Below are 25,691 nucleotides of genomic sequence, written 5' to 3'. Positions count from 1 at the left end.
AAAATTGGGAATTAAAATTTCACGACAGAACATACACTTGGTACGATAAAATAAATTAATCAGCTAACTGAGCTGCTACCCTAAGTAGTTAGACAGTCACCTAAGTAAAGCAGCTATCTACAGAGTCACTTAACGTGGCAGTAAAAATAAGCTAATGCCGAATAAGGTAGGTGTAAAAATTTACATTAACTTTTTCACCCCTAACAGGGGACGAATAAAGTAGTATATATATATATATATATATATATACCTTAACAATAACAAGATATTTATTGAATATATGGAAATATATTCCTTAAAAAAAAAAAAAAAAAAAAAAATACTTACCTAACAAGGGTTTATATATTATAGGTAAATAATAAAGTAGGTAGGAAAATAAATTAGAATATTATAAAGCAGTAACACACAAGTAAAGCATGAAGGAACAAATCTATTGCAAATTATTTGGCATGTAAAAAAAAAAAAAAAAAAAAAAAAAAAATTTACAGTAGAACACTACGTACACTATCTTTTACTTTTCCATATCGATTCTCCACCCCACCCCCAAGTGGAAAGGTGTGGTATGATATAAATGCGCTCCTTTGTATGCATATATATATATTTATATATATGTAAATATATTGTTTATTTTTATTTTTTTTTTATATGCTCTTCCTTCTCCCCAGTGGGCGCTGTCGCTTTTATATGCACACATGAATACATACATATAAGTATACATATAAGTATACATATAAGCAAACATATAAGCAAACATATAAGCATACATATAAGCATACATATAAGCATACATATAAGTATACATATAAGCAAACATATATATATGCATGTGGTCTGAGGAGTAGACCCTCGATCCGCCCGTAGTTATGTTTATATGTAATATGCTATCTGTACACTTTGACTAATCAGGATAGTACACAAGCATAAACGCATATGTACATATATATGTACATTCGTGTAAATATACGTATAAATATTTACATATATGCACCTATCCGTTTTTAAGTTCCTGTTTTTTTTTTTTTTTTTTTCAATTTTATATTTTCACATTCTCACATTTCATGCGTTCAAATATTTTTCTAACTGAAAAGGTCATTTTTACTCTTCACAAGTGGATAAATTTTAGAGCGCAAAAAAAAAAAAAAAAAAAAAAAAAAAAAAAGATAAAGGGAAACACATTTTAAATAATCTTTGTTATAATTTTAAGTGAATCTATCTCTACTTTTTTATATTTTTATTTTATGTTTTTGTTTTTTTGTCCCTAAAAAGGGATTTATCAAAATAAAATTGTTAATATTTATGCATATATAAAGAGAGGCATTTCTTTTTACTCTTACACGTATGTATAAAAAAAAAAAAAAAAAAAAAAAAAAAGTACCCGTACATGCATATGTATACGCCTAAGTAAAACACTTTAAGAAGAACCCAAATTTTCCTGCATTGCAAAATGGGAAAGGTAATAACAACAGTTCAAATAATCTATTTTCCACTCTTTTGTGTATGTTTTGTAAAAAGGCACGTTAACAAATATATGATTCCTTTTTATGTATTCACAAATGATAAGCAGTATTAATAATTTCCAGCTGTCCTGATTCCCTGAATTAAGACCGTGATGCTTCCTTTTCAATTCCCCTCCTCTTCTTCTTCGTCCTCCTTTTTTTTTTTTTTTTTAAAGAGAGAAAATGAAAAAAAGAAAATGGTTGCTACTTAGAGAAAAATACACTCTGTTTAGGAGGTCTTACAAATAACACTTAACATTTAATATCTGTGTCATTAAATTTTAATAGAGTAGTTAGACACAATTGTGAAAAGTGAGATTTTTTTTTTTTTTTTTTTTTGTTTTTCCCCCAATTGGTTGAGTATACGTGCACTTTTTTATTGTCTAGTTTTTGTACATATTCTTAGAGTCTGTATCTTACTTGTACATATACATACGTATACACGTATCCGTCGTGTTGTTTATATTTACCAGACGTGTTCTTATATTTGCCAGACGTGTTCTTATATTTGCCAGACGTGTTCTTATATTTGCCAGACGTGTTCTTATATTTGCCAGACGTGTTCTTATATTTGCCAGACGTGTTCTTATATTTGCCAGACGTGTTCTTATATTTGCCAGACGTGTTCTTATATTTGCCAGACGTGTTCTTATATTTGCCAGATGTGTGCTTATATGTACCCCTCTGTGTTTGTCCACCATGCAGGATTACTATTCCATATTAGGAGTCAGCAAAGATTGTACGACAAATGATTTAAAGAAGGCGTACAGAAAGCTAGCCATGATGTGGCACCCGGACAAACACAAAGATGTTAAGTCCAAAAAGGAAGCAGAAGAGAAATTTAAAAATATTGCAGAAGCATATGATGTATTGTCGGATGAAGAAAAAAGAAAAATTTATGATACATATGGAGAAGAAGGGTTAAAAGGTTCTATCCCCACAGGTGGAAATACATATGTTTATAGTGGGGTAGATCCGTCTGAACTCTTTAGTAGAATTTTTGGCTCTGATGGTCATTTTTCCTTTACATCTGGGTTCGATGATGATTTTTCTCCATTTTCAACGTTTGTTAACATGACTTCCAGAAAAGCAAGACCTTCTGCAACAACAAGTGAGTACTTGAATATAAGACATGCAATCGTTTAGTGTACATTTTGACAACTGTTGCATATCGGTGCAATATGAATATACATTGGAAAAACTTGTGTAACACAGCAGTATGCCCAAATTTTTTTCCATGCTGTGCATGTGCATAACCGATCTACATAACCGATGCACATAACCGATCTACATAACCGATCTACATAACCGATGCACACAACCGATGCACACGCTTCACCCGTTTCTTTGACACAAATTGTGAAGCTAATCTTGATAAACATGATCATCACGCCTTCACCATTTAGACGTAACCCCCAACAATTACAACAAGCCTGCAACATATGAAGTACCTCTCTCCTTGTCCCTGGAAGAACTATATAGTGGATGTAAAAAGAAGTTAAAAATAACGAGGAAAAGATTCATGGGCTCTAAAAGCTATGAAGACGACAATTTTGTAACCATTGATGTAAAGGCAGGATGGAAAGATGGAACTAAAATAACATTTTATGGAGAAGGGGATCAGTTGTCACCAATGAGTCAACCAGGAGATTTAGTCTTCAAGGTTAAAACTAAAACACATGATAGATTTTTAAGAGATTCAAATCATTTAATATACAAATGTCCAGTACCATTAGACAAAGCTTTAACAGGTTTTCAATTTGTTGTTAAATCGTTAGATAACAGAGACATAAATATACGTGTGGATGAAATTGTTACTCCCAAAACGAGAAAAATTGTATCCAAAGAAGGTATGCCTTCTTCCAAACTTCCAAATACAAAAGGAGACCTAATTGTAGAATTTGATATCATATTTCCAAAAAGTTTGACTAGCGAAAAAAAAAGAATAATACGAGAAGCGCTAGCTAATACCTTTTAAAACAAGAAAAAAAAAAAAAAAAAATTGTCGTAGAAATTAAAATCGGAACAAAATGCTAAAGTGAATTCTCCTTTTTGAACCAAGGATATACATATAAACACGAACAGAAGATGGTTCTTTATTTATGGAAATTTTTTTTAAGGTTTCAAAATTAGGAAGAGTCAAATGGTAGACAAAGTTACAGTTAACTCAAAATGGAATTAAAGCCGAACGAACACAAGTAATAATATTGTTCTGCGCTACGCACTGGTATATAATCATCACGTTTTTACTATCTTCCCTTCACCTTCACTTTTTCTGCTTTCCAAAATTTTGAATTATCCCCACATTTTGAATCATCTTCTCATGTTGAATCATCTTCTCATGTTGAATCATCTTCTCATGTTGAATCATCTTCGCATGTTGAATCATCTTCTCATGTTGAATCATCTTCTCATGTTGAATCATCTTCGCATGTTGAATCATCTTCGCATGTTGAGTCATCTTCGCATGTTGAGTCATCTTCGCATGTTGCATACATCATTATATGCATGGCCTCTTATCTAATGTGCTCATCTCACACATCACCGTGGACCAGTTTCTCATGCGTGTGAACATAAAATATCACAACATACTACTTATGCATATACATGACTTAAAGGAAAATACTTCCAATTTGAGTAGATATTATATGATAAGTTTCCAATGCATGAAATGCAGATTCTATTTCCCTTACCCCTATTCTACCCCTCTCCCCCTTTTCTTTTTATATTCATGTTTCATTTTATTTTTTTATTTGCCCATTTCTTAACTCCATGTATTCATTAATCCTCCGTTTTTCTACCTCATGTACCTTTACATCAGAACACCATAGTTCAATGGGACAGTGACACTACTGCATTGAGATATTGCAGCAACACGGTACCTGAACGCACCTATTTTTTTATTTTTATTTTATTTTTTTTTTTTTTGCACTCATTTGATTTCGTACTTTTTTTCTTTTTTTAAAAGTTAACTAAACTGCTCCTTTCATAAGATGCAAAATGAAAAAAAATAGCAAAATAGAAAAATGGCAAAGTGGCAAAATGGAGAAACGGCGAAATGGCAAAATGGAGAAACGGCGAAATGGCAAAATGGAGAAACGGCGAAATGGCAAAAAAACAAAAAATAAAACTGTTAAGGTATTAAAAAATTGAAGAGTCGAAGGGACAAAATGAACGAATAAAACGGGAAAGTCAACATTGAATTTCAAAATGCTACCTAATAAGTTGCATATATTTTTCGTAAGAGGAACTGCCGTTATGTCTAAAAATATTATCCTCCTTGTTTTTAAAAAAGAGAAAAAATCTCCTCATTATGTTCATGGGGGAAAACTGATCCCAGTAGGACGATTTTAAAGGATTTATTAAAAGGTCTACTGACAGAACACCCACTAATCCAAAGTAAATAAAAATTCGCAACGATTCACACTGCTGTTTGAAATCCTGGTACGTGTGCGATTTCCTGTGAAAGAAGTCCACTGCATATTCTAAATTTTTGGCGATCTATAATGGGAAAGGGAAGTATACATATTCGATTCGTTGCATGTATTTTCGTGCGCACGTGTATATACATATGCATATGTAAATATATACATACATATATATATATACACATGTATATATATGTGCATGATGAACCAACCAATATGTAGCGATTGCACATGCTATTCTTTTTTACAGCTTGTGTATGCAATATGTGCCATATTCACCGTACCCCCCCCCTGCGAGATTGTCATTTGGGGGGTATATGTAAAATTGCATTAAGAAAACGCTAGTCCACAGTTGGTCATTCTTTCTGTTTTCTTTCTTTTTCGACGTCCTTTTGTTTTATATATATATATATATATATATATATATGTACCTCGTTTGGTCGGGGTCCCCTAACAATATTTCCCAAATATCTCCTTTGACTAAAAAAACAGAATTTCCTGAATACGTTCATGATGGTAATACTTGCTTGTAAAAGTGCATATGCAAATATTGGGACCAATTAAGCCTTGCAGATCGTGGAGATTTTTAAGAATTTTTTTTTTTTTTTTCTGAAGAGAGTCCTTTCACAAAGTTTGTTTATTCCAAACGTGTGATGTTACTTTCTTCCTCTGCTACGTTTACTACTTTATGATTTTTTTAATTTGTGAAGACAATTGATGGACGAATCTATGAGTAGTATGGTGAGGAGAATAATTAAGGAATATAGGTAAGGTGTAACCGATATTACTTGTCTTTCTTTCACGTGTGAGACATATGCCAAACACTCACGCCATGTTCGTAACATGATTAGGATTTTCTTCTTTTCTTCTTTTTTTCCTTTTTTCTTCTTTTTTTCTTTTTTTCTTTTTTTCTCTTTTTCTTACTTGTTCGGCCAGAAGCCGGGGAATTTAAACATATGAGGTTCCTGCTGTATGGGTAAAATTTCTTTTTGATACTCGTTTCTGAAAAACCTACAGTTGGTGTTGTATATAATGGAAAATTGGACATAGGACGGGAAAAAAAAAAAAAAAAAATTAGCTACATAAACGAAAAAAGAAATACACTTTTCTCCATCTGTTGCATTTGTTGTGTGTATTATTCACAATTTTGAACATTCACCCAATGGGAACAAACAATATGGGGTGTGCACCAACACATGACATATGTTGAAGCATTAAAGAGGGATTTCGCACATGTCCCCTCTTTATTTCTTTTTACAGCCTTCCACTATTCACAATACTTTTAGCCATTGTTTTCATTTCGCATGTATACGAACGAATATGCACACAAAATATGTATCCAATAGGTACACTATATGTATACACGTAAAAAAAAAAAAAAAAAAAAAAAAAAATGGCTGCACATTTTACCACTCCCTCCGTTTTAGCCAATTTCCAACGAGTTTATCGAAAAAAATCGTATTTCTTCTTTTTCTACACTTGCTTAAGCTTCTTCTTTTTTTTGGTACAGCCATAATATGCCAAAAAAGGTAGCGAATGGCCTAACGAGATATTAGCTATTAGTCATTAATTGTTATACGATAGTTATTGTTTTTACTAACTACTGCTTGTTAATTTGTTCTTACTAATTATTACTCACTAGTTATTGCTTAATTTGTTTTATTTTATTTTATATTATTATTCTATTTTTTTTTTTTTTTTTTTTTTTTTTTTTTTTCCCATGAACGTTCATAAATTTCAGTCAACCCAATTTTAACAAACATAGGTGTGTATTGTTGGAACATGTCCTCTACACCCACTGTGTTCTTCAAAACATCCGATGAGATATATGTGGTATTGTACTAAGATGTACTAATACAACATGCAGGAGATACTAAAGCACCACGAAAAAGTAGTTCTTTTGGAAAAAAGAGAAAAAGATGGCGAATCCTTTGTGAATGATTACCGAGTTGTTCGAACAGTCAAGGAAGGTGACTTTGTACATGTAAAAAGAGTTTAGCGGCACAAGCAGTCGTATCGTGAAGTAACCGAGGGAGGGGAAAAACGAAAAATAACAACATTTCACATAGTTATGTGAAAAATGAGAAAATAAAAAATAACTGCATCCAAAATTGAAGCATACAAAAAAAAAAAAATAATAAAATAAATATGCCAATTTTCACCTGAACAACATGCACAAATTTTCTCACACAAAAAAAATAAAAAAAAGATGAGCCAATTTTCGCCTGAACAACATGCACAAAATTTCTCACACACAGAAAAAAAAAAAAAAAAAAAAAAAGCTAGTTGTATAATACCATCTTATATAGCACATATATGATACCTGTGCAAGCATATTAACACATACACATGTAGTGCTTGTGTGAACTTTTTTATCAACGAATTTTTCATTCTTTCGCTCTTGAATTTCCTATTCTTTTTTCATTACCTATTCCACTACAAAAAACTATCCCCCCAATAAACACCCTTTTTATAGGCAAATTCAGCAAAGTAATTTTATGCGAAAAGGACGGGAAATTCTACGGAATAAAAAAATATGAAAAAAAAGTTTTGGAAAAACAAAGAGAATTTTATAAAAGCAATAAATGTGCCCCAGTGATAATACGTTCCAAATATGACGATATAAAAAAAGAATTAGAAATTTTGGCAGACATAAAAAATGAATATTGCCTATCCTGTGATGAAATTATAACAAATTATAATGAAATTTATATTGTGAATAATTATATGGAAAATGAATCTATATTGCAGTATGATGGTACTTTTTTTGTTGTCCATAAGAATGAACATACATTTATTGCTCTTCCAGTTATTAAATGCATTGTTAAGAGTGTCTTAAAGTCACTTGTCTATATTCATACAATAAAAAATATATGCCATCGGGACGTAAAACCATCCAATATATTTTTAAGCAAAAGTGGTATTATAAAATTGGGAGACTTTGGTGAATCCCAGTACATGATGACCAACAGAGAGATACACGGAACCAAGGTTAAGAACGAGGAGTGAAGGGAAGGCATCACAAAATCGTTATGATAGTCCAGCTTAGTTTGTAGTGGGTTTAGAGTACCATTTGTCATGCCTTTCTAAAAAAAATTATCTTCCCATTTATGCATTTTTTTTTTTTTTTTTGTTTATAATCCATCCTTAATGTTTATCACATCATAAAAGGACTGCTTCAATTTTGCTTCCTTTTCTCACAGGGAACATATGAATTCATGCCTCCAGAATTCTTTACCAACGAATCGTGTTACTACGGAGAGAAGGTAGATATATGGGGTTTAGGCATTTGTCTGTACGCTTTGTTTTATCGCGTTTTGCCATTCACCCAAAGGAAATCATTAATTCAGTTGTTCCAAGATATTGGCAGGGGTCAAGTACAATATCATTTGAATCGAAATAACTTTTTATATGAATATACTAAAAAAAAGTTTCCATCTTGCGACCGATCTCTCTCAAATATGGACATTGAATTTTTGAGCTATCTTTTGAGGAAGAACCCAAGAGATAGGTTCAGTTCGGAAGAGGCGCTCGTAAGTCATGCAGAAAATGGGAAGAAAAACCCATACGCGTGTTAGTAGTGCAAGTGGGAACAAATGTGTTGTCTATATATGTGGATATGTGTGAATATATGTGAATATGTGTAAATATGTGTGCATATATGTAAACCTTGTGTTTTGTGCACATATATCCACCTCTTCCGTGTTTGCTTCCAACCTGTGGGACTTCTGCCACCCACACCTCACCGCGCAGGAACACGAATGGCTGAAAGACGTTAACTACACGTACATACAACAATATGCAGAAGAAATCTATAAAAAGAAAAAGGAACTATAAACTCAGCGTGAAATTATATTTATCACTTTTTCAAATTCTCCAGAGTTTATGTAGCATATTCCCTTCATGCGTCCAAGAGTATCCACCTGTGAAGGTTCAAAAAAGGTAAGGTTTTTTTTTTTTTTTTTTTCACTTTTTTTTTGAAGGGAACAATTGTGTAGGATCTTACGAAAAAATACTTTATGCACAGATATGTATAGATATAGAGTAAAAATATATATATATATATATATATATATATATATATTTGATTACTTGGTGAGGAGATGGAATCATAAACCCATTTTTTTCATACAAATGTGAAAACTTCACATATCTAAATAATAACTTTATTAACAATTTGTGTGCTTGGGAATATATTCCCTTGGGACCTCTGTAAACATCTATGTCTATTTGAGCAAATGCTAATTCCTTTTCATGCACAGAAGGTGATACAGGTACATGAGCATCTACGCTCGTTATATTTTTTCTATGTTTTTCAAAAAATGTAAAAAGAATATTTAACGTTTTACTAACATCACAGAGAGCACTTCGTATCTTTTTCAGTTCAATATGACAAGCACTTCTGTTGCTTAGTACTGTGCAGTAGTGTATTCCATTTTCGCTGCAAAGGGGTGTTTTTGTGTGTGCATGTTTGCATGTGGAGGAATCAGAATGGTACGCATGTGTGCATGTTTGCATGTGCATAATAGGGGGGACGTGTCCTATTCACGATGGCAATGAAAGGGTTGTTACTCCATTTCACGTGATGACAATGAAAAAGCTTGGCAGATGGATACATATATAAACATGGCACAGAGAGTATATCACACGTTTTTATTCAATCGATTTGGGAATAACCCACTCTATTTTTTTTTTTTTTTTTTTTTTATTATTCTCCCACTTTACCTATCGTGCTGCTTAATAATTTCATTATACAACTCCATGGCAGAATCGAATTTTTTTCCTGAAAAAAAATCATCTGCTTTTTTTTTTAAAAATTTCAAATCTTCATTAGCATAATTCCAATATTTTATTTCTTTTGTTTCTTTCTGAATATGTACAGAAATTGTGTTGGTAGGGTGCATGAAGATGTTCCTAAATTCATTTACAAAGAGTTCAGCATCGTTATGTATATCGGAGTGGTTTATTAGAATCCTCTTCGCAGCTGTATCATTTGAATAGAAATCTTCATTTTTTTTTTTTTTTGTTGTGTTCCCATTCAGTAAATTTTTTTGTTTCTTATTCATGTCAAAGTCGTATACTTCTTCTATTAGGAAATTATTTTTGTATGGCTTTTTTTCGAATTTAAAATTGGATGCGTTGTCATGAATTTTGGGTTGATTAAAGAAGATAAATTTATTATTTTCGTCCTTTTTTTCACATATGTGCATTAATTCATCACTTTTTTTAATTCCCTTTTCTTTTATATTTTCCAAATTGGTGTCTACCCTTTCATGTGGAGGAGGTAATTTCATTGTTGATTCGATCTGCATGGGTAAAATATTTTTTTCTTTTTTTTTCCCTGACTGATTCTTAATCTCCTTCACCCTCTTTATATCATCCCCCTGTTTATGTTTCTTTTCTTTATACAATTTTTCATACTTTTGATAATTTTCCATGTCATTCAAAGCATAGTAAGCTTCGCATATTCTATAATAACTTTTTAAATTTTTTTCATCCAATTCTTTGGCCTTTAGTGCATCTTCAAGACTCTTTTGATATGATCCAATTCTTTCACATATTAGCAAGAATAGGTGGGGGAAAAAAAAAAAAAAAAAAAAAAAAAAAAAGGCAATTTGTATATGTTGCATAAAGGTATACACACTTTTTGGTTTTGCATAATTCAGGCTTGATTACTCCCTCCACTTTTGTTCTGTTTGTTCATACTTGAAATATGCCAAGGATCGGTTTGTGAACAAAATAGAACACTTAGGCATGTAGTTGATACTTCTGCTATAGTGAAAAATGGCCAGCTGTGAAGAGGGGGTGGGGGTGAAATGGTTAAAAAAAAAAAATAAGAAATATGTATACATATACATGTATGTATATATGTATGCATATACAGGTATGTATATATGTATGCATATACAGGTACGTATATATGTATGCATATACAGGTACGTATATATGTATTGCCTATCAAGGAACTCAAGATGAAGAATACATAAGTATGAAAGACAGGAGGCACTGATTCTCCGTTACCTCGTAATCTCCTTTGGAAAATAAAACATTCCCTTGTTCCTTTTCCCTCTCAGCTTCTAATGCATTTCTGATGTTGTCTTTCATCATAGCGAAGAGGAAAGATCAGGCCCCTTGCGTTTTCAATTTTGTGAATTTGTACGTAGTTCAAACGTGAGAAAAATGAAAAAGTAAAAATAAAAATAAAGAAACGTTTCGGAAAAATTAACACAAGAAATGTAATTTGTGTTCGACACCCTACATGGATTCCTACATCAACATGGTTCCCCAATGTATACACGTCTCTCGTTGTGACTATGTGAAGATCCTTTATATGCACCCATAAAAATTTTATATGTAATATATATATTTTAATCATTAAAAAATGGGTACGTTTTTTTCCTCCCTGTGGTAAGTATATCATGAAGGCTCTTTTCTATTGCATATGTATATACAGAGGTGGAATAAATCTGGATACATTTGTAGAATTATCTATATCCTATGTAGACCACCACCCGACTCAAAAAAAAAAAAATAAAATAAAAATTAAATAAAATAAAAATTAAATAAACTTAAATTAAGTAAACTTGAATTAAATAAAATAAAATTAAGTAAAATCGAAAAAGTCTTAAACCAAATGTAAGAACCTTTACAGAAGAAAAATAATTTAAAGGTTAAAAATATACATATGCTAAAATTAAAAAAGAAAAAAAAGAGAGAGAGAAATTCCTTTTTCTCGAAGAGTTGTTGAAAGAAAAATATAAACAAAATGGGACTATTCTTTGTATAGACGCAAAGGTGTAAAATTATGCATTTATTTGAACTCACAAAAATGTGTCCCACAAAAAAAAAAAAAAAAAAAAAAAAAAAGAAGAATGAAGAGGCAGGAATGGGCAAGCATACGATGTTGCCGTTTTTTTCTCCTTCTCTCCTCCAAAAAAGAAAAAAATAAAATAATAAAATAATTAAATAAATGTAAAAGGAGAATGCTATAAAAGGAACATTTACATTATATATATATATATATATATATATATATATATATATATATATATATATATATATATATATGTAGGAATGCTAATTCTTTCTCCATTCATATATAGCTCATATATTATAGTTCACAATTTTTTTTTTTTTTTTTTTTACTTATATTTCTTCCGCAACATGGCACTTATTTTGTAAATATCTTTGGTGCACAATTTTTTTTTTTTTTTTTCTCTACAAACAGAGACTTGGTCATCAGCATGATTATGCTTTTGTTCGCCCCCTTGGTTTGAAATAGGTTCCTCAGTAGTATTGTCATTTTTATTCTCCATATTGCTGTGTAGGTTTTCTTTATTTCTCTCCCGCTCTGCGTCTAGAGAGTTCATGGGTACGTCCCCTTCTTCTCCTTCGACTTTCTCACCCATTTTTTCTTCATTTTCCTCGTCCATTTCTGCTTTATTTTCCTCGTCCATTTCTGCTTCATTTTCTGCTTCGTCTTCCTCTTCTCCCCCCTTTGCATTTTTTCCCACCTCAGTACCTATGGGTAACGGTTTTAAGGATTTGTCCATTCCTGCAATATTATCATCTCCTAAATATCCCTTCCCTTCGTTTATATAAGATATGTGTTCTTCTGCTTGATGTGATTCATCCATGTGACATACATCACCCGTTTCTTTTCCATAACTCAAGTGGCATGAAATTCCATCCACATTGTCGAGTTGCATCGATTTGTTTATTTCTTTAATTTCTTTAATTAGGCTTTGCATATTTGCCTCCAGCACGATATTCTCAGATTTCTATGAAAAGGGAGACAGGTGATGTAGTGTGTAGGAAAAAGGGTGTAGCTGAGATGGGTTCGATGAGGGTGCGTGGCAACAAACGAATTTGAAAATAAAAGGGTGTTGGTGGTGGGGATCATAGTATGCACATGATTCTCCACTTACAATTGCAGATATCTTCGATTCCACGCTATTAATTTGGTTACGTATCTTCTGTTTAGACATTCTGAAAATAAGTTTCCTGTTTTTTTTTTTCGTCTCCAGTGAGTTAATCACGTTATCTGCGAGGAAAAAGCAGGCACCATGGTCAGGTAAAAAAATAACGAAAAAATGCAAAACGCTGCAACTGTGTACAAGTAGTATTTTTCAGAAAGCGTGATAAAAAGAGGAGTTAGAAAGAGAGAGGAAATTATTAGAAATAGACAAAGATACATTTTAAATTATGCTTTCAAATGTAACGTGTTTGTATGCATTGCAAGGGTTCATTATTTTACCTATATCACAAAAAAGATACTCGCAGTTCTGCTTCAGGTACTTAACGTCGTCAACCCCTTCTTCTATATCCATGAGTAAAAAGTTGAAGTAGTCTTTTTTTATTCTGTTTTTGTAAATTTCGTTCTTTAATTTCTGTGAGGGAGGTTTGGGTACAAAGCAGAGAGCCATATGTAATACGCGCGTGGCTTGGGGTGGTGCCAACACAACGGGATTAAGAAACAAAAAAGGAATGACTGAGTGGTGGAGTGGTCGAATAAGTGAATAGATGAACCATTCACTTGGGACACGTTACCTTAATATTCCTTCGAAGCTCTAAATTTTCTAAAATTATTTGATTTATTTCAACTATATGCTTCTGTATTATTTTCTTTTTTAAGAAAATGTTTTTCCTAGAATCGAAGTCGAATCCAATGACCTGGTTGAAAAGCAGATTCAATTTGTGATTTTTTTTTTTTTTTTTTTTTTTTTGTCTCTTGGAGAGAAGTTTTTTCGTGTGATTTAACTAATTTGATGTAGCTCGTTTCTCCCTTGTTTCTCCCTCGTTTCTCCCTCGTTTCTCCCTTGTTTCTCCCTCGTTTCTCCCTCGTTTCTCCCTTGTTTCTCCCTCTTTTGTCTGTCTTTTCCCTTACGTTTTCATATTTTTGCTCAATCAAGACGTCAAAATTCATACATTCGTGTAGGAACTGCTTCTCAAACTTTTGCTTCTTCTCTGCCAAACGTTCACTTAGAATCAAGGCTTTTTTGTGTTTCTAACAATAGGGATAAGGAACACAGAAAAATTAATTCTATGTTGTGCTCATGAGGAATTGGGTATTTCATGTTATGGCTAGTGCAATGTTTTTTTTTTTTTTTTTTTTTTTTTTTTTTTTTTTTTTTGGTGATTTTGCAAAGTATATCATCCCAGATATGTGTACCTCCAATAGACACACTTTTTCTTCTCCTAGTGATTCATTGTCAACCTACAGGAATTTAATTTTATATATTATGTGTGAAAATTCTTAACAAAAAAAGAGTATCACCCCCTTTGCAATGACATTGGCTTGTGTATATCCATGGAGGAGTAGGATCATTATATTTGTGGTTAGTTGTAGTAGTAACATTCATTTTTGTATTTCCCTTTTTTTTTTTTTTACTGTATTATGAGAAACCTACCTGTAACATGCTTAAATTTTTTATAGAATTTTCAAGTTTATTCAATTGCTCCTCAACTTGATTCCTCTTCTTTTCTATTTTCTTCAAAACTTTTAATTTCCACTCTTCATTTATTAATGTGGCATAAATGCCAATAAAGTATAGTTCGTGTACAGCTATCAACTTCTGTATATTGTATCTAAAAAAAAGTGATTCATGAGAAATGATTAAAATATGAGGAAGTTAATGATGAAAATTTTTCGGTCTGTCTATTTTGACAAGGTGATGAAAAGGTTAGCCTCTGAAGTGAGTCTCTCCGGGTGGTGGGCATCGTGTGGGTATCTCGACTATCGTTTTTTTTTTTTCATTTTTTTTGCCACGTTTGTCTTCCCCATTTTTGTCATTTTCCCCCCTCCCCACCCTCTCTGGGGTCCTACTTCTTCTTTTTCAACATCTTCAGCTTCTCATTGAACTCATCACAGTGATCCGTAATTTGATAGCTGCAGAATGGAACATATGAAGACAAAAATAGAGTCTAAAAAGTATCAACATAATACAATGAATTGGGTTAAGAAAAGAAGTTCATTCTCTCCTTTTTACAAATTTAGACTCTTTCATCCCTCCCACGGGATGTAGTATATATAACTTCACGAGTTCGATCTTTCCTTTACATGTAACTCTTCACATCTGATAATGTATTCTTAAGATCACTTTTCTTCTTTTCATAGAGTTCCAAATTTTCTGAGTTCTCATCATTATCACAAATGGTTATGCCCTGGGAGTTTTCTTTGTCTTTCTCAGATTCGCTACAATGAAAAAAAAAAAATTGGAGTTGCATAGCGATAATTAAGAATTCCTGCAAAGTGAAACTGTTTTATATTTTCCTACGTGCCGTTAGATTCATTTGGTTCTACATACCCTTTTAACCCTGTCTCCAATCTGAAATGATTCTTTGATTTTTGCATCTTTACATTTGGATTCCCTTTTTCATGTAAATTAAAATCATATTCCATCTGATTCTCTACATTCAACTTATGTAAATGCATTTTCAGAAGCATATCCGAATCAAATTTATTTGATATAGGTTGTACATCATCGCTCTTTACTCCTTTTAAAATTCCCCTGTTGAATAAATTCGAATCGATCATATGAGAGTACGTCTTTGTGAAATATTTCTCTGCAACTTCCAATGATAACTTCAGCTTGTTGGATATGAAATTTATTTCTTCTGTGTAATTTTTTTTTTCTTCTTTCAGGGCAAGGAAGCTGCTTTGAAATTTTGCCTTTTGCTGTGAGATGAGAATATGTGTGTTTGGAGATTAGTCAAGGTAGAGTTATGATCGCTGCTAGAAGCAGCTGAATTGGTTGGAAGCACGGAGTCTCATCAGAACCCGTAGAAGCAGCTGAATTAGTTGGAAGCACGGAATCTCATCAGAACCCATAGAAACAGCTGAATTGGTTGGAAGAATGGCATCTTATCAGAACCCATAGAAACAGCTGAATTGCACGGGGACACTGCAGATACGAACCTGGTCTATCAGCATCTGAAGGAAGTAAGATTGAATCCTCTTTCTTGAATTTGTGAAAAGCTCGCATGGGTAGTACAGAAGATAATTCCATTGGATATTATCGACCCCATTAGAGGGGAAAAGGGAACTAAACAAATTAGAATAAAGATAATTTAAGTTCATATTTGTGCACGGATAGTAATGAGAGAAAAAGAGAGAAGAGAAGTCATCTGTATATCTATCTATATAATCTTTGGTTGTTTTTAAAAAATAGAGACTATTATTTTTGTCCACATTTTGTGCAAAATAAGATTCTTTAATTTGTAAAAATCTCAAAAATTTTAGTTTATTTCTGAACACGCAATACTGATAAGAATTTTTATTCTTATAAGTATTTGACACATACAAATTTTTATTAAACCCATACAAAAAATCTACGTCTTTTAAATGAGAACATTTTTTCTCTAACATTTTTATTATCCGTTCTTTTTCTAATTTCTCTTTTTCAAATTTTTTTTTTATTTTTTCATATTCATTGATTAAAATTTCTGATTCGTTAATAATTCTTTTGTCAAAAAAAAAGTTTTTTCTTTGTAATTTTATCCTGCTACAGCTATTGTTGTTTTGATTTATGAGATCTTTTAGCTCCTTCCTAAGTTTTAAAATCTTCTCTTTTTCTTCCCTTTGCTTCTTGTGCAGGTTACTTAGATACATTTTGTTTTTATAATGAATAAGACATTGTGGTAAGGGAAATCGATACTCTTTTTCATTCAGAAAAGTGAATATTATTGTTTCATTGTCGAAGAAGAAGTTTGTAAATTTTGGAGCCTCTGTTTTGCTTCTACTATGAATCTTTTCAATTCCTTTTACCTCCTCCAATTTTCCATTATCACATGCACAATCATTTTCACTTTCTCCCTTAGGAACTTCACCCCATACAACTTCCACATTGTCTTGGAATTTCTTTCTCTGCTTACCGTGCAGATACATACGAAGCGCAGTGCTATACACTTTGAAGAATACAACGTTGGGAGGTTTTAAAAAAAAACTTAAATGCTTGGAACATGCGTCCACTTCACATGGCTTTGCCGAGTTAGCTTTTACACTTCGATCATGGTTCTTTGTGCAAATCATTTCCGTACAATGTTCTATATTGGATTCCATTTTGGGTTCTATTTTGGATTCCATTTTGGATTCTATTTTGGATTCCATTTTAGGCTCTATTTTTTGTTCCAAGGGTGTGTCCCTGTCTTCCGTCCCCCCATCTGTGCTCACGCAATCGCCGCTACTGATTTGTGAACTCCTTTTCACACCTTTCATTTCAATGTTCTCGTTTTCACACTCTGATGAATCTCCTTCTTGCATTCTTAAAAATCTCTCATTGATTAAAAACAAATTATATGTACTACTTTTCATTTTCATTGGATAGAAGAAGTTAACTCTTTCAGATTTGTGCAATGGGTGGGAGTAAATCTTGGGTTTCTTCAGTATTTTAAGTGGGTATTCTGAACTGTTGAAGGAAAATGTTACAAATGTGTTAGAATCTGTAACAATATCAAAGATGCAAATTTTTTCATTATTCTGTTCCTTCCGTTCGTTAATGAATTGAACTGTGCCTGCATGACTAATGTCGATGTGATACACTCTATCGCCTAGATTTAACTGATATAGACAAGTATCTGAAGATTTTCCATTTTTTCCTTCATTGAGTTTGGTTTCTACATCTTGGAGAAGGATCCCATTCCTATGACATCTGTTTTTGCGTATTCTTCTCTTCAAGAGGAACTGTTCAAATGCATTATTTTCGTCTATCAGTTCATGAGAATTTTTACGTTTTCCAATCTGAGCATTTTTCATGCCTCTCAGAAAGGGTTTTGCACATCTGATGAAGGAAGGTAACTCATTTGAATCCCTTGGTGAATGGGATACAAAAAAAAATATATCTCTGTTCAGGTGAAAAAAGTGAATCTTCAAATGGAAGTCCACAAGAATTACATAATTTCCAATTACTTTCCCGTAAACGATATTACTATGTTGAATTTTCCAATAAAAAACTTTCAAATCTGTATTCCATTTTTTTTTCTTCATTATTATATTTTGCTTATTTATAAGTTGCACGAAAAAAAGGTAAAATTTTTTCAGATCGCTAGTGGATGTTAAGAAACAAGCATAGTCAAAGTCTTCACTTTTGTATGTTGAAAAATTTAGCACAATTGAAGTTGATTCGTTGATTCTATTGACAGGATTATCATTATTTTCTGAGTTTGCCAAATGTATAAGCTTCTGTATTCCAATTTTGTGAACGAAATAAATGAAAAATTTCTGATGAGACAAGGAATAAATTAAGAAAAAGGAAAAAACAAAACCTGAAACCTTAAAATATCCATTGAAAATATACTCGTTTATTTTATTAAAGATACCACATTCGATGCAATGCTTTCTTCTTACACTCGTTACATCTCTTATTATTCCTCTTATTCTGCAAGTATGGCTTTTCATGTAGTGTCTTATGTTGTCATATAGCAATATTTTGTGATTCGTTATGTTAATGAAAAAAAAGGAACCATCCATTTGGGATACAAATAGACAGCTACATTTCCCCATAATGCAGAAAATATGGAACCATTTTATTTTCTTTCCTGTACATATAATATTCAATTCATTATTTTCAAGAGAATAACACTTGAGTATTTTAGCATTATCTAAAGTAAACAACTGATTTTTTTCGTTTATTTTTATATCCCTTATTTTATACATTGATCTGTGTGAACATAAGTAGAAATTAGAATCTGCATCCAGACTCAACCTTTTTTGATTAAAATTTGTGCTGTAATATAATAGTCCATTTTCCAGTTGAATGAAAAGATAATTCCTGCGTATGAAGAAGGTCCTCATTTTATGTGTCACATATTTTTGGAAATTCACCATCGAAACGGTTCTCAGTAGGTCGATAACATTGTCTTTATCATAGTGCAGTTTGTAAAATTTCGCTTTCCTTCTCCTTCTCAAATGTGAAAAACTTATAGGGTTCGTTCTATTTGTCGGATTCGAAGAGCTAAAACCGATGTTGAAGTTCTCACGATTAGAATCGTTAACACAGTGGACGACAGATCTTTCATCCCATGGAGGACGCAAATTCACAGAATCCTCAAACTCATCGAGCGGTATGTTCTGCAATGTTTGTTCAATGCCATCTCCCCCTTCCCCATCTGACACTTTCAACACGTCAAACCCTTTTTCATCCATTTTGAGTTCTACTTGTTTAATTTCGTTTAAAATGGATTCAAAGGTGTTTCTACATGTGCGTGGAGTTTTCTTTTCAATTTGTTTCCTGCGCATGGTGTGTTTGTCATCTCCCGGTTCTACCATATTGTGTTCATTCAAATTAAATTCCTTTAAATTAACCTCCTTCAAATTAACTTCCTTCAAATGCTGCTCTCCCACATTATGAATATTTGCATCTTTCTCATTTTTAATTGCACTGTGTGTGCTCATGTTGTAATCCTTATTTTTTTTGATTTCTTTTTTTTTTTGAAATAGACACTTGGCGCTTATGTAATTTCCTTCGATGGGAGTTACCTAACAAGGGCAGATAGTTCAAGTGGGGGTAGAGGTGCAAATAGGTAGAGGTGCAAATAGGTAGAGGTGCAAAAGGGTAGAGGTGCAAAAGGGTAGAGGTGCAAATGGGTAGAGGTGCAAATGGGTAGAGGTGCAAAAGGGTAGAGGTGCAAATGGGTAGAAATGGAATATGCTGGATGTAGGAATCGCTCTCTCTGACAACTGAGCTTTTGAAGCCAACGTTAGATGTGGAAAATTTTCCAAGTTTCGATTTTTCGACACTAGGGAAATTTCTCACCTTGCAAAAAGCAGAAGGGGGAAGCGCGTTGTAGTTCACACTAAAGCAAACAATTTCGTTAGAGGTGAATGCAACAAAAAGATAGTGAGACTTGTAAAAAATAGAACATATTTTTGAATACGTGTTGTGACACCTTAGAGTGGGCAGATGTATATGCGAATTCTTGGAAAGATTAAAAAACAGTAAATCATTATTTGACAAACAGATGACATAGATGTGGAAGTCTAACCATGAGGTTGTTACAATTGGACTCTTAAATAAGAGTTCCTTCGACACATTTACCATTTTTGTTTTTATACCCTGCTCATTTAAAATAGTTACAAAAAAAATGCTTCTTTTTGACAGCAAAATTATTTTTTTCTCATCATATGGACACACCATCATTTTTTCCAGTCGTAAACAGGACTTATTAGGAATTTCTGTTTTTCCCTCATCTTTTTTTTCCCCACTCGACAATTCCAGTGCATAAATGAGGTATTCTCTGTTCCTGGGTAGTTCTTTGCTAGAGTTTGTCTCGCTATTTTGTTTGTCATTCATCAGGTCATTTGACTGGTCACTTGCCTGGCCACTTGCCTGACCATTTGACTGGTCACTTGCCTGACCATTTGCCTGACTATTTGCCTGACCACTTGCCTGACCATTTGCCTGACCACTTGCCTGACCATTTGCCTGACCACTTGCCTGACCATTTGCCTGACCATTTGCCTGACCATTTGCCTGACCACTAGAATGGCTAATCGAATGGGCTCTCGAATGACCACTTGACTTAGATGACCCTGCATTACTCTTGCCTGAACCCACCCAGTGAAGCAACCCAGAACCACGTCGCCTCTTCAGTAACATGTATATTTTTTCATCTCCTAAAGATACATCCTTGATAGTTTCCTCTACTTTGTGAACAAATTGGACCTCAAAGGAATTGAAGTTATTCATTTCGTCGAATAAAAGATAACATAAAAAGTCAATGGAGGTTTTATGTATCACTACTGCGATGGTATGCTTCTTTTCATTGCAGAAAAATTTCCTCACGGGGTATAACCTGTACTTGTGTCCTATTGCATCTGTTTCTGCATTTAATTCCATATTTGTATATGTGAACTTGTCATTATCTGTGTTTATTTTTATATTAACACTAGCACTTCTGTATTCGTTAACTCCCACTTCTGTGGTTTCCACCAATTCGAAACGAACTTCCTGCAAGCTTTCATTGCAAGAAATGAACAATAACTTTTTTTCATTGTTTAAAAGGTTAAGTAGACAAATACAACTATCTTTTAAAAAGCAATAAATGTGCTTGCTGATGAACTGAAAATTGACATCCGAATTGTAATGCGTCATATTTTTTTTTTACATGTTATGACTTTGGTGTGATCATTTATGTACATATAAGAAAAGGAAAAAAAAAAAAAAAAAAAAAAAAAAAGGAGACTTAGATATGCACATCTAATTTAATTTTGCTATGAAAAAAGAGGTAGAAGAACAAGATACAGTGCATACCCTTGTTATATGGTTCCTCAATGTTGTGTTTAACCGAATGGGAGATGTGCACAATTGGAAATGAAAACAAGAGATAATAAAACTAGCTCAAGGTTTTGTCACAATATGTATGGTCTATTATAATGGCTCCTAATTTTTTTTTTTTTTTTTTTTTTTTTTTTTTCTCCATTCGCCTTGGAATCCGCAAATTTTGCTATTATACATGTCGCTTACACAGCGAAAGACAAGGAAAAAAAAAAAAAAAAAAAAAGCACATAAAAAAAGACATTACAAGCGTGTCACATTTTCCATATTGAAAAGATGAACCGTTTGGATGTTAAAAAGTGGTAAATTTTCACCCACATGGGATGATAGAAAAATAGGAAAAAAACATTTTGTATTAACCTAATATATTATGTAAGGAAGAATGTATGTATGCATATATACATATGCAGCACTGTGTATCTAAACGATGAATATGTTTTCGGGGAATACATATGAAAACCACTGATGTGAATGCTCCATGATCAAGGTCTTGGAACAATTTGACGAAGAAGATAATCCTTTATGCTCTTTCATTTTATTCAGTTCATATAAATCTGTGATTAATGGGACGAGAAAAGACTATTTGTTGGTTCGTTTTTAAAATGTTTTTTTTTGAAAAGTGGTATACATAGGTAGATATTAATATGCCACTGAAACAAGTGTGTCTTTCTGTATTTTTCAAAAGTATAACACAAGAAATTATAAATGGTTACAAAAAGTGTGTATTTCTATTGTATGGATGAAAAGGTATGTCCTTAATCCTACTACATGTAGTCTTTTTTTTTGGGCTTCTCATTTTATACATACGCAAAAGGGACACATTAAATTATTTGTTCACATTTCTAACCTTCCTTTATGCCTTTTTTTGGAAATTAAAATGGAATTAGAGGAGAGAGGGTCAAAAATTGTATATATAGTAATGCTTTACTTTGACAGCAACACGATATTGATGACAAAGGAATGGGGATAACAGTTTGATAGCGTAGAGTGGAAGCTTCCAATTTACTCCCCTTTGTTATGCTATATATTTATGCATATATATATATAATATATAACATTTCAGTGGTGATTTTCCCCACGTAGCTAAACTTTACAATTTCTTGTTTTGATTCTATAATGTTTTTTTTATGGAAACACATTTACATGTAGTTGGGATAATTTATTCGCAAGAAAAAGATGTTACTATTTTTTCCTTATTTTTTTGTGAATTCATTTAGTGTACAATATTTCACTATTGTGATTCATCCCCATTTTATTTTTTTCCACATGCAAAGGATTGTTATATGTTATTGTATACGCCCTTATTTTTGTGTATACTTATGGTATGATACATATGTTTTTTTTTTTTTTTTTTCTTTGTTATGTACATATGCATGGTGTTCATAAGTTACCTTTGTATATTTATGCTCATATGTATCTGCATTATGAGTCCTCAAAATCAACGCCGCTTCAGTGAAAAGAAACGAGACCAACTCCAACGTTGTGTATATTCATAACAGAACTAAATGTAAAACAAGAAAAAAAAAAAAAAAAAAAAGGGATTTACATAATGAGGACACGTAAGATCAAAAAGAATGGTTATCATCATAAGGAATTAGCTAAAAAAAAAAAAAAAAAATTAAGGTTAAAAAAAAAAAAAAAAAATTATTCCATGTTCATGAAAAAATGGAACACAATTAGCTATTTAAAAAGAAAAAAAAAAAAAAAAATATACATATATATATATATATTCCATGTTCATAAAAAAATGGAAAACAATTATCTTCTTAAATAATAAAAAAAAAAAAAAAAAATACGTTCCCCATGTTCATAAAATATAGCCCAGTTAGCTATTTTTAAAAGAAAAAATAAATATCTCATATTCATAAAAAAGAACACAATTAGGCTTTTAGAAAAGTAGAAATATCTCCCATGCTCATGGTAATAAATAAACAACATTGCTGGTGAGTTAGAAAAACAAGAAAAAAAAAAAAAAAAAAAAAAAAAAAAAAAAAAAGGGATTTACATAATGAGGACACGTAAGATCAAAAAGAATGGTTATCATCATAAGGAATTAGCTAAAAAAAAAAAAAAAAAATTAAGGTTAAAAAAGAAAAAAAAAAATTATTCCATGTTCATGAAAAAATGGAACACAATTAGCTATTTAAAAAGAAAAAAAAAAAAAAAAATATACATATATATATATATATTCCATGTTCATAAAAAAATGGAAAACAATTATCTTCTTAAATAATAAAAAAAAAAAAAAAAAATACGTTCCCCATGTTCATAAAATATAGCCCAGTTAGCTATTTTTAAAAGAAAAAATAAATATCTCATATTCATAAAAAAGAACACAATTAGGCTTTTAGAAAAGTAGAAATATCTCCCATGCTCATGGTAATAAATAAACAACATTGCTGGTGAGTTAGAAAAACAAGAAAAAAAAAAAAAAAAAAAAAAGGAAACATCCTATGCAAGAGAGGTAGAAGAAGAGGAGTAATACTAAACGACGCAACAACAAGTTAGTGGAGAAAAAAGACCGCTGCTGACTGAGCATCACACCCCACAATTAAACTGTTAAATCTGTGCCCCTCATCAGCATAAACCAATTAACAAAGGAATCTCTCCTACAAAAATGTCGTTCTTGAGTAGCCCATCGACTAATCATATGATAACCAATTTAACCAAAAGGACAAATGAATTTCAATCAAAAATAGATAATATACTAAACAAAATAAGTACCGAAAGTTTGCCTTTTCAAAAGAAATCTTTCATTTGTTGCGTCAATTGCTTTGATACATATAACACCGATTTTGAGACAATAGGAAAATGTGTCAATAACTGTCAGAAGGGGACTGAGCACTTCGTGCAGGTAGTTCAAAATGAAATGCAAAACTTGCAAAATAATTTGCAGTCTTGTCAGCAGGTAAGGAAATAGAGAAGTAAAGAAATAGAGAAGTAAAGAAATAGAGAAATAATGAAATAGAGAAATAATGAAATAAAAAAATTAGATCAAAATAAAGAAAGATAATATTATATCATATATTGCATCGTGAAATTTCTCCATCGTGCATTCCTTTGTATGATGTTTGTGTGTACATTATTGCTGAATGGAGTTCTGTACAAGGACATATTTATAACGACATGCGTGTCCATGTTTCATCAAAGCCTTTAAACTGATATACATTCCCCCCTATTCCCCTCTTCATTCTCTCTCTTTTTCTCGCATAATTGCAGTCCTGTTTTTATAAGTATTCCCCGAATTATGCAAAGAGCAATGCAAACATAGACGGTCCGACGATAGAAAAAGAAATGGAGGGGTGCGTAGTTAAGTGCTTTGATAAACATGAACCCATGTTACCAGAAATATCTGATCGGTTGCACAAAACGTTGAAGGAGGAAATGAAATGATCTCTTATTCAATTGGGTATTGTGAGGGAGGACAAAAGGAAGCGATTATGCAGTGAAGTGGCATATATCTCTACACCCCATGGGAAAACAAATGAAGAAGTAAAAACATGGAGAAGTAAAAACATGGAGAAGTAAAAACATGAAGAAGTAAAAACATGGAGAAGTAAAAACATGAAGAAGTAAAAACATGGAGAAGTAAAAACATGGAGAAGTAAAAACATGGAGAAGTAAAAACATGAAGAAGGAAAAAAAAATAATTGATCTTCTGTATAAAGCCCCCACCGTGTTGCACAGCTGTAAATTTTTTTTTTTTTTTTTTTTTTTGATATAAAAATATTCCCCATTTTTGAAGAAGACAATTTGATTGCTTATATATATGTAAGTACACATGTATGTTTTATTTGCGTATCTAGAGTATGCCTTTATCTCATTTTCCTTATTTTTAAGCCCCTAAGTTCACATATACATTTTGAACTTTTTTTTTTTTTTTTTTTTTTTCCTATAATTTTTAACTACATATTTATGTATATATGTGTGTGTACATAATTTACACATGAAAATGAAATTCATTTCAACAATTTATTTTTAAGTTTTTTTTTTTTTTTTTTTTTCTTTTCATTTTTGCTGTAAGAATTAGGAAAAAAAAAGAAAAAAAAAGGTGTAAAAACATTAACCTTGTCACATTAACAGTTTGTAAATTTTTCCTTTTAACGGAATTAAAGGAAAAACATTTGTGGAAGGGATACATCATTCTGATATATATGAATGTATAAAGAAAGAGCAGATTTTAATTGTTTTTATTTGTTTATTTTTATTTTTTTGTTTTTTTCTTTAAACCCTGCTCTTATCACTCCATGCCCTACAACACGGGGTGATTGAGAAGAACTATATGGGTTAAGGACAGTAGCTAGCTGAAATTAACCTTGTATACATGTTTTTTTCTACATCATCTGCATGTGTACACATTTTGTTTATTTAAAACCGAAGGTTTGTTAAAGCTCGCGTTCTTTGGAGTGGCAGGGATACACCTCTTAAAGTGTAGACTTAACATAATGCAATGACGTGATGTTGTGATCTGGATGCTTGGACTTTTTTTTTGT

At 32.0% G+C, this 25,691-nt stretch overlaps 7 protein-coding genes across 7 annotated transcripts; 3 read left to right on the top strand and 4 right to left on the bottom strand.

Annotated features, from left to right (window-relative positions):
• Positions 1-1,444: 1,444 nt before the first annotated feature.
• Positions 1,445-3,474, top strand: PGO_040780 (heat shock protein; the record flags this gene model as incomplete). The annotated part of the gene is made up of 3 exons (XM_028686266.1): positions 1,445-1,453; positions 2,202-2,607; positions 2,903-3,474. The coding sequence occupies 3 exons, from the start codon at positions 1,445-1,447 to the stop codon at positions 3,472-3,474; spliced, it is 987 nt and encodes a 328-aa protein (XP_028542067.1).
• Positions 3,475-4,709: 1,235 nt separating this feature from the next.
• PGO_040770 (hypothetical protein, conserved) lies at positions 4,710-5,436 on the bottom strand (the record flags this gene model as incomplete). Its single annotated transcript, XM_028686265.1, has 2 exons — positions 4,710-4,997; positions 5,356-5,436. The coding sequence occupies 2 exons, from the start codon at positions 5,434-5,436 to the stop codon at positions 4,710-4,712; spliced, it is 369 nt and encodes a 122-aa protein (XP_028542066.1).
• A 169-nt stretch (positions 5,437-5,605) lies between these two features.
• Positions 5,606-6,438, bottom strand: PGO_040760 (conserved Plasmodium protein, unknown function; the record flags this gene model as incomplete). Its single annotated transcript, XM_028686264.1, has 3 exons — positions 5,606-5,651; positions 5,849-5,935; positions 6,335-6,438. 3 exons carry the CDS (start codon positions 6,436-6,438, stop codon positions 5,606-5,608), a joined length of 237 nt encoding a protein of 78 aa, XP_028542065.1.
• A 347-nt stretch (positions 6,439-6,785) lies between these two features.
• On the top strand, positions 6,786-8,761 carry PGO_040750 (serine/threonine protein kinase; the record flags this gene model as incomplete). The annotated part of the gene is made up of 4 exons (XM_028686263.1): positions 6,786-6,894; positions 7,401-7,915; positions 8,128-8,457; positions 8,678-8,761. 4 exons carry the CDS (start codon positions 6,786-6,788, stop codon positions 8,759-8,761), a joined length of 1,038 nt encoding a protein of 345 aa, XP_028542064.1.
• Positions 8,762-8,763: 2 nt separating this feature from the next.
• Positions 8,764-11,029, bottom strand: PGO_040740 (hypothetical protein, conserved; the record flags this gene model as incomplete). Its single annotated transcript, XM_028686262.1, has 5 exons — positions 8,764-8,847; positions 9,017-9,365; positions 9,650-10,474; positions 10,631-10,716; positions 10,946-11,029. 5 exons carry the CDS (start codon positions 11,027-11,029, stop codon positions 8,764-8,766), a joined length of 1,428 nt encoding a protein of 475 aa, XP_028542063.1.
• Positions 11,030-12,066: 1,037 nt separating this feature from the next.
• On the bottom strand, positions 12,067-21,015 carry PGO_040730 (hypothetical protein, conserved; the record flags this gene model as incomplete). The annotated part of the gene is made up of 12 exons (XM_028686261.1): positions 12,067-12,705; positions 12,853-12,968; positions 13,182-13,314; positions 13,475-13,597; positions 13,812-13,931; positions 14,097-14,141; positions 14,335-14,512; positions 14,751-14,813; positions 14,985-15,119; positions 15,202-15,602; positions 15,843-19,400; positions 19,621-21,015. The coding sequence occupies 12 exons, from the start codon at positions 21,013-21,015 to the stop codon at positions 12,067-12,069; spliced, it is 6,906 nt and encodes a 2,301-aa protein (XP_028542062.1).
• Positions 21,016-23,815: 2,800 nt separating this feature from the next.
• PGO_040720 (hypothetical protein, conserved) lies at positions 23,816-24,591 on the top strand (the record flags this gene model as incomplete). Its single annotated transcript, XM_028686260.1, has 2 exons — positions 23,816-24,106; positions 24,418-24,591. The coding sequence occupies 2 exons, from the start codon at positions 23,816-23,818 to the stop codon at positions 24,589-24,591; spliced, it is 465 nt and encodes a 154-aa protein (XP_028542061.1).
• Positions 24,592-25,691: the final 1,100 nt, after the last annotated feature.

Source organism: Plasmodium gonderi (assembly GCF_002157705.1).
Source record: "Plasmodium gonderi DNA, contig: Chr04, whole genome shotgun sequence".
In the NCBI taxonomy this organism is placed as follows: domain Eukaryota; phylum Apicomplexa; class Aconoidasida; order Haemosporida; family Plasmodiidae; genus Plasmodium; species Plasmodium gonderi.
This window is presented reverse-complemented; position numbering and strand designations above follow the sequence as displayed.